This window comes from Streptopelia decaocto, assembly GCF_964273445.1.
Source record: "Streptopelia decaocto genome assembly, chromosome: 2".
NCBI classification, from domain to species: Eukaryota; Metazoa; Chordata; class Aves; order Columbiformes; family Columbidae; genus Streptopelia; species Streptopelia decaocto.
In genome coordinates, this window is record NC_138655.1 from 120,176,835 (window position 1) to 120,189,973 (window position 13,139).

Consider the following 13,139-nt stretch of genomic DNA (forward strand, 5'->3'; position numbering starts at 1 on the left):
GATTGCTTATTTCTCACTAATGGTGAAGGGGCAGGACGCAGATTTGCTCGGGAGAAGGAAGATATTACAAATTATACATTAAATAACCAACCCTTCTGTGTGTGTGCAAACAACTGGAACAGCTTGAGCTTCTCCAGCTGCTGGAAGGATTCAGTGCTGCTCTGGGAAGATGTGACAGCAGCGTGAATGCCATCACAACAGAAGTCCTACATCTGGCTTCATAAATTCAAGCTGGAAGGATGTTAAGTAGGTGCTGTGACTTCTCTCCAGCAACTTCATGAGGTCAGCAACTTGCATTATGGGATTCAAATGACTTAATTTATCACTTGGACTATGAAGGGAACATGTTACCAAGTTAATCACAACACAGACACAACACCCTTAACACAAAACTTGAATTAACTTTATTTTCCCCTACAGTCAACAACTGGTCTGCATTGAGCTTTAAAGCAACAAAATAAAATGAAATCTCCAAACGACAGGGGGCCAGAAATCCAGATTTAATTACCTTTGTGAAAATGTTGCAGCTGTAGTATTGGTCTGTAGAAACCATTGGAGTCAAAAATGAGTTCATAAATCAAAAAAATATTCTACACCTTGGGAAAGAAGTCAGCAGTAACATTCTCACAGAACACTGTAAATTTACATTTTCTTAATGAAAGGTACATACTATTCTGCATTTTACATCAAATTATTGATGCAAGTTTTGTTTCTATAAAAAGTTACAACCTGTGGCAAGAAAACAAACTGCAAAACCCTTTCCATTGAAGTAAAGAAAATTTTCAAGTCTGTATAAAGTTTTCCTATAGCTGGAAAGTGAACATGTTCAGTCTCCATTTATATTTTAGTGCATTTCATCTGACAGTTTTCACCACTTCTTTTTTTTTAAAAAAAAACCCCAAACAGTATAAAAGACAGACAAAGCAAATAGCACTAGCGCAGGAATTTCTTCAATTGATTTAAGCACTCTAAATAAAAATGCAGCAAAATAGATTTCCAGAAAACACCCTCACAAGAGAAGGCAGTGAGGGAAGGAAGAGGTTTGCAACTCCTCCACCTCCGACAGCCACAGAAAAGGGGGTTTGTATACCTGTCAACCTTTTTTTTCCCCATTGAACAGGCTATACTTGTTTTACCAATGTAAACATTAACCTAAAATAGTTTAATTTCTGTTCTGAAGCACCAGCCGCTATGTGATGCTCAGCTGTATGTTACTGTAGCATTCATTACTGTCGTTTCAGATTTTTTTTTCAGGAGGATAGAAATTTAGCCCTTGGATCTACGGTGTGCAAGATTTGCCTTGTCTACCTCAGGAGCTGAGTGTAAGGCAGTAAAACTGCGATCCCGTGTTCAACAAAAGCAGCTTGTCCAACCTAAACTAGCATCCAGTTAATCCGTCCTGTCCTCTCTTGTGACAACTGCAGCTTTGCTTCTTACACTCCAGATCAAACCCAGCCTGCAGCAAGAGTAAAAGAAAGCACTGAAAAATAATCACAGGAATAACTTATTTTGAAAGCTTAATTTCAGGGAGCTCTGCTTCCTCTTAATTGTTGAAAACGAGTCGTTTTTAGCTTTCACCATTCCAGTTTACGTACTGCCACTGTTCAGCTGGACAGTGTTTTCCAAAAAAGATTGACAAGTATGCATGTGCCAAGGACCAAATTACAGGGTTCTTTGGTGCAGTCAGTCCACATTCTCAACAGATTTGAAGGATAATATGTACCAAAAAAAAAGAAGCTGCTTGACTTGGATAGCAGCTCTGTCTTGCTTCACATTACAAATCTAAAACAGCTGTTCTCAATAAGCCAATATTTTTAATCAGACATTGCCTGAAAATTTTGTACAATAATCTGGACCAATGATGGTTCTGTACCCTCATGTTGCTGTGAAACATGACTCGAGCTAAAGGCAAAGACTGGTTATCTCAAGGACAACTGCTTCGTATTAGCAATCGGAACAGTGTATTTAAACTGTCTTCCTGTTGGGTCTCTTGCCTTTCTTTAAAATTAGTTTATTCTTAATGTAGCCACGCTTCCTTTTGGAGGTCTAAAAAGAAAAACAGAATAAAATGTATTAGTTAATGATTTAGGCTTGACCGCGGTTTGATGATGTGCATTTCAATGTTCTTTAGATTGATTTAAATCGCTTAAATGGTAAACCCTCAACTAGGTACTAGTCAGTTATTATCTTTAAAGTTGGGATTGTAAATTCATGTCCCACATTTGCTTTTGCACAAGATGTATATTTGCAAGCCCCATCTAACAGATCTGTAGAATTGTTTTCAAAGCTTGTGCTGAGGCAGAATTAATAATTCACCAGCGTGATAAATAAAGCTCTAATAGGCCCAAAGAGCAGAAGTGATGTAGAGTGTTAGTTTTGCCTGAAAAATACCTTCTTGCATCTTTTGCACTATTTGATTCTCTTAGTAGTTAGCAAGATGACGGATAGTAATATTTACTCAAAGAAGCATTTTTTTTAAAAAACCCAAACCAGAATAATTTTACATTTATAGTCTTTAGTCCTCTGCTATTGGTCTGTAGGCTATTTAGCACTTTCTGCTCATGTCTTTTTCAGTCTATTTTAGGTACTTTTTCTAAGGTAGTAATGAGGGGAGCATTAACATTAGGTGATATTAACTTCAAAGTGATTAATATCACATTAGGTGATATTAACTATAAATACAGTTAGCTCCTGGCAGGTAGAATAGTACATTCAACATGCCTGCCACAGCAAATTTGACCAGCAAGCTCTGTTATGTCAATTAAGTATACCTTTTTCTCTCATTTTAATATTAACAACAATAATAATATTGTAACATGAAATAGATACAAACTGATGTGTTATATTCAGACGTGTTATATCCCTCAGTTTGAGCAATATCACTCCTAACATGGAAGATTGACAGGAGAGGGACTGAATTTCCAGTTAGGAAGCACCTGCTGGAAACCTGGGGCTCCTAAGGAGCTCTTAGAACTCATTTAGGAAATCCTGGTGTAGTCATTTGCCCCGTGCTCTTTCCTGGTTCTCCGTTTTCCTAAAGGGAAGTAAAGCCTGCTTGTGCTGCAGGAGCTGGTGATGGATCACAATTTGCATCAACTTTTATCCTGTCTTTAAGACAGAGAACTGACATATCCAAAGCTTAAGTGGGGTCAACACATCTCTCATGAATAAACACAGCCCTGCTGGCACACAAGATCAAGAGTTACACTGAAGTGTATGATAGGCACAGTAAAGCTTATAATTCCCTTTCAAGATAAGCCAAGCTTCAGCAGCAACTCCCAAGTACCTTATTTTATGAACTTGCATCAAATCACAAAAATAAGCATCTTTGCTTGTATTTCCATGACACTATCTAAAAGTTTACTGCCTGTAATAATTGAGTTTGTTACACGTCTGTTTCTGACAGGATTCTGGAATTCCTTTGGCAACATATGTTTGAATATACAGAAAAGGTGTTGTGAAGGCCAGGGCTGCTAAGATTCTCCCCGCCTCCCCTGGTAACACCTCTTTCTTAACAAGCTGAAGTAGCGCTCCAGAGCTAACACTTTTAAAACCATGAAGATGACTTCAAACAGTAAGCAGTCAGACACTAAAGTTCCGTCAACAAAAGTTTCATATTTAATTTATTTCATACAAAATTTTCCATTTTTAAACTTCTAGGCATCACTACTTTCAAACAAAGTCAGAAAGCAACTTCCACATTATTTAACTTAGTGAGCCATAGTTACTGAAACATGAATTGATGTACTTTAGAGATTATACTTCAGTTACATGAAGACTTAAGAGTTGTAACAGCCAGTAACACACTCTATTTCCAGGTAGCATTCTGCCTAAAAAAAATCTAGCCTTGTGTCTTCACATGCTTTTAAGTTAAGCAGACAGAAAATTAACAATTATTACCAGCAGGCAGGTCTGATATTGGACACTAACATGAACAGTATCCATAACATTCTGGCTAGTGGAAATACATAATTAACCAGCTATGTGATTCACTGTTAAAAATAAACTGCTATCGCCCAACCCCTTTCAGTTACTTCACTGGGAACCCACCTTCTTTGACAAATACTTCTGTTTCGGTACAATGTTGGTTACTCTAGGTTTATGATCCAAGGTCTCTCTGTTGTCTAGTTGTTTCACCTTGTATATTCTAACAAGCCAGTGCTCCGAGGTAAAGGCTTCCTCCAGATGTTTAAATTTAATGTCTTTGTTGCCTATCTCAGCATTGCGTGTACGATCGAATCCTGGGGGTGTCCGAAAATCCAGCTATAAAAATTAAAATTGCATATTAGTTCAAGACAAAACACCCATTGCTGCAAATGGTGGTATTTCGTACCTTTCAACTGCTCTAGTCAAAGGACAACACTTCTCCTGCACTGGTTACTACTAAAAAACTCTCAGTTCCTTTTCACAATTGAGAAAGAGACAAATTCATTTGCATTCCCGTGGATGTCACAGGAGACAGCACTTCATGGCTCAACAGAAACAGCACATCTGCATTCAGAGGTGAAACTACTCCAGTAAAGTCTGAGGCGCAGCCACCTGTGGTGGCTTTTCACCGTGGCTTGTGCTCTGTCTGCCGTAGGGCAAGAATTGGCACTTTCACAGTTTACCATACAAGTTGAGTACAGCTCATGTTTATCAGTTAAATTTGACCCCCCCGTGTTACAAATCAGAACCACTGGCCTCAGTTTCAGCTGAATAAGGGATTCTTGTGCTGACACACCACAACGAAGGGCCCTTGGCAAGGGGAGTAGGACAGGAAAGAGAAAAGCAAACCAGGCAGACTGAACTACACTTGATGATCCCAAAGGAGAGTGACAGCTCACTCTGACAATTATGCCCTTATTAAGTCAGTCACTGATGTGACTTGGACAGAAATCAGGTAGATTCTGACATATTAAATAGTCTACAGTGCCACTTCTGTGTTGCTCTTACAAAAAACAAATCTAAATCTCTCCACAACATGAAGTTTCAGCAAGTGCACTGCATAATGGAATTAAGATGCTTGTCGGGGACAATGTGAAGGACAGCAAAAAGCAAAGTACAGGTGTAGTTAGCAGCAGAAATGCTTTTTTCTAAGGGTTATATACAGTAGACCATTCCTAGATGTGTTTTAATTTGTAAAGCTGACTCTTACCTGCAAACTCTGCTACTACAAGCAACACTCAATCTAAAAGATGGAAAATACATCAAAATAACATTTGCTTTCTTACATTTCAATTAAGAGTCAGTAGAAGTTGTAAAACTAACCTGCATCTCTCCAAATCTGTAATAGGACATTTTATACATGAGACAGTTCAGCAAAGTTGGAGAACCTGCCTTGTCTACCCGGAATTCTCCCTGAGGGGTAAAGTAATCACTTTCCTATAAAAAAAAAGAGATACAAATAGTAAATATAAACTAAACGCCTATTTAAGGTTATTTCTCATTCCCTTCTCCACACACACATACAAACAAAATATTCATAAAGAATCTAAACTGACTTTCACAGTTTACAAGCTGATTTAAGCTAGTCTTTAAAAATGATGGTTCTCATGAAAGGTAGAACACTTAACAAACTACCTGCTTGTAACCCAGACCCAATGGGTCCTAAATCCCTATTATTTTGCTGGCCCAAGTTTTGTCACTTTACAGCAAGCAGCTACTGGAAAACTGATCTCAAAAGGTAAAAGTTGGCTGGGCATCTATGAAAATTATTCTTCAGAAAGGTGAAAAGCACTGCATTGTTAATGTACAAGGTCTGCAATGTTACCGTATACTTCACATGTGCATAGTGTTTAAACAAAAAATTTCTGCCATTTTCATCTCCATATGCGATGAAACTATGCACGTGGGCTACTCCCTTAAGCCTGTCCTTAATATCTAGAAGTTTTTGTTAGGCTTAAACAAATATTACTACAGACTTCTGCAATCTCTGAGATGTTTAAATAACTTAAACTCTACATAAATCAATATTAACATTTCAACTTGCCTCCTACTATTATGGAGTTTGAAGAAACTTGTAATGCAAACTATTTAAACAGTTTGAACGCTCCTACTTTTTAAAAGTGTGATAATGCACAACGAGACACGCTCACAAGAATTACGATGATATCCTAATTTTAGTATCATGCAAAAAAAGTGAAAAGCTTTTGAGGTTACTGACCTTTCAAAACCATAAATAGTGAAAGAAACTGGGCTACAAACCTCTGCATTCCTACTGTTCTAGGAAAAAAACCCATAACGCATTTTTCAAATAAAATTGCAATAAGTAGTAGAGATTTCCCTCCATAATGAGCACAACCAGAAAAGCAACAACATAAATAGGGTTTTTTTTTGAAGTAGAAGTGAACATACAGAAATACAATATTCAGCCAAGAACATTTAAGTTCTCCTATGTGTGTTTCCACTTACCCGAATATCTTTGGGATGTTCCCCCTCTGCTATTCTCACCATCCACAAGAACTTATTAATATCATCCCCAGAGTACCCAATCACACCACCAAAAATAATCAAAACATAATCCACGTCCAGACTTCTCATGATCTCGTATGCTGCTGATTCATTTGATGACATTGCCTTTCCCACCTGTATCACAGGAAAAATATCTTAAATATCTGCATAGCTGCCTCTCAAATAGATCCACAGATCAATATCCTGCCCCACCCCACAAATACCTACTTGTCAACCAAAGCCCACATTCTCATCCCAGATAAAGAAAACCCATTGGGTCTATAAAGAAACTCAAAAGCCTAACCTAAACTGAAATATTTTCTCCTCTGTAAGAGGAGTGCTGCCTGTTGGAATGAGTGCTTTGCGTGTAAATTGCAGCAATAAGGGTATTCCTTTAGTGGCACTTACAGATTTTTCAAGTCATGGCTATATTGCCAAAAAGTTATTGCAGAAAATACATAATTCCAAATTATTTTCAAAGCTTTAGACACAACCCAAAGTGAATCAATTATGAAATGTTAGTAATTTTTTCCCTTGAGCTCTGTCCTTTCACTACTGAAGCAGCTGTGCTGCATGGCACTCAGCAGCATACAGGCAACCCTCAGCATTGGAGAATGTCAGTACAGAGACATCCTTTACATAAAAGCATAACATAGTTTTGGCCTTGAAAAGCTTTTTAACCTGTATCTAGAACCTCCATACTGGTCACTTCCCACACTCAAAAGAATTTCCTGAAGTCAGTAACTGGTGTTCAGTTCAGTAGTTTTGTTTGCTATTGAAGGTCTCACACCTAAAAGCATAATAATGTATTGGTGTGGTGAGAGGGAGCAACTGCAATATAAATAATATTGCATCCGAAGTGGTAACATTCAGTTCAGAATGTAATTAGGAAACACTAAGCTTAGGCTGCAATCTGACAAAAAGACTGAGAACCTCAGCTTCCTGGCCATTATCCTAATGAATGTGAAGTTCTCTGGCAGATTTGCATTTATTTCTGTGCAGGAGGAAGCCATCTGGATGCGACTCCAGGGCACGCCTCATTTAGCACACAGTTCAGGTATTTGCCACAACACACATTTATTGCTTGGGTTCCCCTTTATGGGGTATTAATTCCAAAATGGAACCTGACAGTGCCAGTAGTCATTCTGGAGAGAATTCTTTATTAAAAATCATCATTTCTAATTGCTGTAATGTGTATGGTTGCTGTGCTTGCACAATACAGACGACTCCACAGTGTCTCTATTCACCCGATGTGCCTTGTTCTGCACGGATCCGTTGGTTTAGATACAGCATCTGTGCTTCTGCCTCTTGTAGAAGAGGGAGGCATAGAGCTATCAGAATTGTATGTCCATCTAAAACACTAACACTGCCAGGTCAACCACCAAAAATAGAGAAGAGTGCCTTAGCACATGGGAAAGTTGTTGACTGATACTAGCATCAACAGTACAATTTCCCAAGCTTGCTTCCAGCTGATGTGAGTTCCCAGCTCCTGTGAAAAGCATGTACACATGATCCCCTCTTCCCAAATACACATCTTTTCAGGACTTGGTATGCTCAAAGCTCAGCTTCATTAATTTGTCAGTTTTGAACACTGCTTGTGTGCAGATCTGGTCCAACTGCTGTATTAGGTACTGACACAAGACAAGCAACAATCCCAAAACATTCCTTAAGCCTTCCCCCCACACTCCACCCACATAGCATGACATGGGTCTTCTGGGAAGAAGTGGCACTGAGTGATGTCAGTGTCCTTACACAGCACCCAGTAAGACTGCTACCCAGCTACAACGTGGAACACTCTTTTGTTTCTGAAAAAAATGTTTAAGCTGCCCAGGGTGGTGCCTCTGTAACCACAGGCAATGCTGACACCCTGTCTTTGAGCACACACACAAATCTTAAGCTTACTCTTCAGAAGTGAAAGAAATTAAATTTACAGATGTTTTGTCTAACTGCAATTTTGAGAAGACAGAATCATGTCAAATCTGCAACACTTCCATTGTTATTAATGAACTTTCCATGATTTCCAAAAATGCCTAAAAATTTGTTGTTTCATGTGGTCAGTTTTCACATGCCATTCAACAATCCAGTCAGCAAAGGCACTGTGGAACTGAAACAATCCCTTTTTGGATGGTGTCAGTAAAGCGGTGGTACTGGCTAAGTTGTTGCAGCATTAGACACAAGGGAAACTGTGACATTAGTTTTTGTCTATCTTCCCACAAAGAAAAGAAGCTGAAGTGGAAGTGAAGTTTTAGAAACTTACAAGTAAACAAAATGGAAACTCCAAAAGCAAAATTGATCCAGCCCAGAAACTCTTTATACTAGAGTTCTAATAAATGCAAAAAATACGCTCTTTCCACTGCTGTGTTTCCCACTCTATGGAAGTCTTCCTTATTATCATACTATCTACAGATACTGACAATTCCATACTCCACTGCAATGTAAACACGTTCGTGCTATTACTCCACAGAAAGCTGCCACCCTTACCAGGGCGATATGGCTGTTGTTCCAAGTATTATTATCGACCAAGGTTGTCCGGTTTGCCATTCCTGCTATCTGATAGCCATAGTCCCACCATGACATCACTCTGGCGTGCTCGTCCGTGTTTTGCCTCAGCCAGTAGTAGGCTTCTCTGAAATCATCTAGGATATTCCGAGTGCTGGAAAACAAGAGCTCATTTTATTCACATTGGTATGAATACTAGCAACAAATTCACTGCACCATGATAAATCTGGGCTCGCAAATAAGGGTTTTCTTATCCATTCAGCTCCCTTGGAGGGCTCCAGTCATCAGCAGTCACAAGTTTGAACCCACTAACAGCTGACTGGCCAGAAACTCAACTGCTTTTGAAGATGTGACTGAACACATTTCCAGTCAAATATATATTTGTAAACATGTTTTCCCAATTGACTCAAAACCTTCTTTTTTTAAACCACCACCTTTATTGGCTTTGGATAGCATTATTTTTATGTACTTACATTAAATATTTCATAAAATGTTGTATCTTTTTGAAAATAAGAGCTTGATGAATTTTGTAATCAGGTGACAATTCTGCCTTAATATAGTAAGAAGTGATTAAAAGAAGGTAAATTGCTAATGCAAAGGAAATAAAATGGCTTTTGCCCTTTAATTATTTTCAGACCTGCAGAGCTTACTTACCCATCATGGTTATAGGAAGCAAGGACAACGCTGGGGCTGGAGTATGCGTTGCTAGTTACCCAGGTACAGTGAACAGCAAACATCATCAATAACATCAGCATCAGCATAGTAACAATGTTTTTGATATTGGGACCTAGTCCTTCTTCTGTTTTTTCCTGTTCAGCTACATGTTTTCTCACTTTGCCTGCCTAAACAAACAGAAATAGATCTGTTACGGCAACTTTTATCACCCTTGACAATGGAACCCATGCCTTTTGCTTCACCACATGCACCCCATGAATGCTACAGGATGCTATAAAGCGAGACCAAGTTGTAGAATAAATGGAGTATGCACAACAATATTTTGACAGTCCATCAACTTGTAAAAATGGATGATTCCTTGAAAGCCTCTTTCAGAAAAAAAGAAACTATTAAGTGAGGGTCAATGCACAACTTCCTTGGTTTGGCTCAGTATGATGTTGGTTTTCTTTTTATAAGGCAGGGTGGAAAAGAGAATGTGGAAAGGTGAATACAGGTACTGACTGTAAGGAAGATGGGGAAAGGCTCATGCACTGTCAGGGTCAGTATAACAAAGACCTAACAGCTGCTTCTTCACGATGAAGAGAGTATGCAAGTTTACATGTAGAAATACTTTCCATAAAATGTATTATTTAATTTCACCACATCTCAGAGGAAATACAAGAGGGAAACCCGGAGATATTTGGTGACACAGAACTGCTGTAATTAGTTAAGGAGAGAAAGCACCTATTTGCCATTGCTTGTCTAAAAAGCTGGATTAACACTGTATACTTCCTCTAGGTTTAAAGGCTCATCACTGGTCAAGCTAGAAGGAACCACTGATTTTTTTTCTCAGGACATCAGTTATACCTTATTGGAGAACATCTATACTTGTTCTAAATTCAAATGCTAGTGATTCAGACCTTTAGTGTCATTTAAAATATTCTGACCAGGAAAAAAAAAAAAAAAAAAGAAAAAAGAATAAAAATAAGCTAGTTTCTGGCTTCTAACTTTTACTCCCTCCCCATACCTTATCATACAGGTTGCCAGGGTTCCTTTTGTCATCCTCATCACTGCTGTCCTCTATTGGTGGATTTTCCCTCTTCATATCATCACCCAAATAACGCTCAAAGACATTGGAGAAAGCAATTGCTGACAGCATACAGACCACTGGAGTCAAAGTGAGCATCAGACGAACCATCACACCAGCAAAGTAAACGGCGCTGATTGCATATAGAGCAACTGCAAAGAAATAGATCTACTGATGACATTTACAAAATAACACTCAGTCTGACTGAACACATACATGCTTTCCATAAAACAACTTCTGGAAGTGGGCTGAGTGCCTGTGTGTATAGAGACCTGAGTATGCAGCTCGCATTTCATTGCTTTTTAATTTACAGTGATACACTTCCATTAAACGTTATCCCTTTTAAGCTTCAAACCCTTCCTGAAGTTCATCTTAGCAACTGTTAACAATAACACAAGCCAATTTTCATATTCATTAATAATGTGTCAGAAGACACATTATTAGTGAAATTTAATATCACACACCGAAAAAAGCTACTGAAATAACAGGTAGTTTCATTTGATTAAAAAGGCCAAACAGCCCTAGACCAAACAAGTCATTGAAACTGAAAAAGCAAAAGGAAGTGTTGGAATTTCATGTAAATATCAAATTTTAATTTAATTAATTTAATTTTAATTTAAGCTAGAAGTAGTTGTGGACAAATTGGGGGCTTGTCTACATTACAATTCCATACGGACAAATGAAACGGCGTTTTGAGCCCTATTCTGAAGCAAGTTTTCCTGAACAAACAAAACAAAATAGAGCAGTAAGGAATATTCAGAATACTTTTCTTACGATGGAAAAAAACTCAAACAAACTAGTATGCACTGGTTGGGAACATCTATTGTTCAAGTAATAGTTGTTATTCCTTGTCTGCTACAGCTTAACAACACACTCTTGTGAAAGACTTGCCACAGAAATCATGATGTGGCACAGATTTATCAGATTACATTACATAAATATTTCATACTTCGTAGCAAAGTAGTATGGCCTTCCATTCTTGCTCATAGGTCTCTTTCTGCTGACTAAAATGGATGCTGCAGCAGCAGGAGGCTGAAATTGAGTTGCCTGGCTGTGGTCTTGACACAGTCTCATTGTAAGCCACAGAGCACAGAATCCCCCAGAGCCCCTGGATTTAACACAGTAAATGTTCCCACTGCCCCCACACCTCTTAGGTAATGCTAAGAGGCAGCTCTATTAGTCTGGAGCCTCCTGTTCCTGTAAAAGCCCAAGACCTGAGTGCTCTTCACTCCTCCACACAGGCCACAAGTGCAGATTACATCCTTACAAGCCTCATTCATAGTCCTAGAAGTCTGCTTCCACACTACAGCTTTGTACAAATAAACAATTTGTTGTCACTGACATACGGAGAACCCACACCTCCGCTTGGGCTTGCGCCTGAACTAGCACTTGTTCCATAGCAAGTGATTCAGTTCACTAAAATAACAGAAAATCTGAAAAGGTATTTGAAATCATCATCTGTGAGGGGGTGAGCACCAGACACGCAGGGAAGGGCCGGGTGCCTTGCAGCATCCACAGGGCAGGGACCTTCCCTTGCACTGAGCTGTACTGTGGAGCTGCACCCCAAAGCAGGCAATTTATTAATCATCATCTTTAAACACATCACTTTTAAACCTCTCTTTTTTTTTTTTAGAACAGGCCATAGCTTTGAGCAAACAAAACCAGAAAAGAATCAAGCTGAAGACATGATTTTTCAAAATAATTTAAAAATACTTTCTCTTACCAAAGACTCTTTCATCATTGATGTTTTTGATACAGAACCACAGCCCTGCTGGGAAAGTACACACGAGAATATGCAGATCAAAAAAGAAGGAAACCCATGTTGTAGGCTGATGCTCAGACACAGAGGCAATGATCGGGATGTGAATTTTCGCATACCTTTTTTAAAAAAAATTCAGTTCAAATTATTTTGAAAAGATAAAATTATTAAAACTTGTAAACATTAGGAATTCTGAAATTCATTTCACAGGAAGCATTTCTATTTAAAATGGCAAGTGCTCTACTCAGCAGAAATCTGATGAAACTTTTATACCAAAGAAGTCCCCAGGAAGTATTTAGGAAGTATATGGTATACAGAGTTATTTAAAACACTGATATAAAGGATTATTTCCATACTAATTAAAAGCATGAAAATTATGGATGTTTTGTTTTATTATGGTCAAATATGAAGCCAAATTCACCAAAATGAAAACACACAGCTATGGAAGCCCCATCATTACATTTTTAAGAGATAATAATCCATGCCAGTAAGTCTCCCAGATTTTCAATATTGTATGTTGAAAAATTCTGCTCTACACAGAATATCTTCATTTTTTTAGTAAAGAAAGTTACAGCATTAAATATCAGACCAGTTACTGATGCCCCCCACCTTCTTTTAGATGCTGAAAAAAATCAGGCCTTGTCTACACTTGGAAATACATGTCAGCTAAACATGTCAAACACTCAGTGCAGACAAGGACAAAACTCT

At 38.4% G+C, this 13,139-nt stretch overlaps 1 protein-coding gene across 1 annotated transcript in view; it reads right to left on the reverse strand.

Annotated features, from left to right (window-relative positions):
- Window positions 1–381: 381 nt before the first annotated feature.
- Window positions 382–13,139, reverse strand: part of STT3B (STT3 oligosaccharyltransferase complex catalytic subunit B) — a 52,543-nt gene continuing 39,785 nt past the window's right edge. The window contains exons 9-16 of the mRNA XM_082043962.1: window positions 12,396–12,550; window positions 10,613–10,824; window positions 9,586–9,773; window positions 8,914–9,085; window positions 6,394–6,567; window positions 5,251–5,364; window positions 4,051–4,263; window positions 382–2,046 (exon numbers count right to left, since the gene is read on the reverse strand). Coding sequence (XP_081900088.1) covers window positions 1,966–2,046; window positions 4,051–4,263; window positions 5,251–5,364; window positions 6,394–6,567; window positions 8,914–9,085; window positions 9,586–9,773; window positions 10,613–10,824; window positions 12,396–12,550 — 1,309 coding nt within the window. The 3' untranslated portion in view covers window positions 382–1,965. The remainder of the gene's footprint in view (window positions 2,047–4,050; window positions 4,264–5,250; window positions 5,365–6,393; window positions 6,568–8,913; window positions 9,086–9,585; window positions 9,774–10,612; window positions 10,825–12,395; window positions 12,551–13,139) is intronic.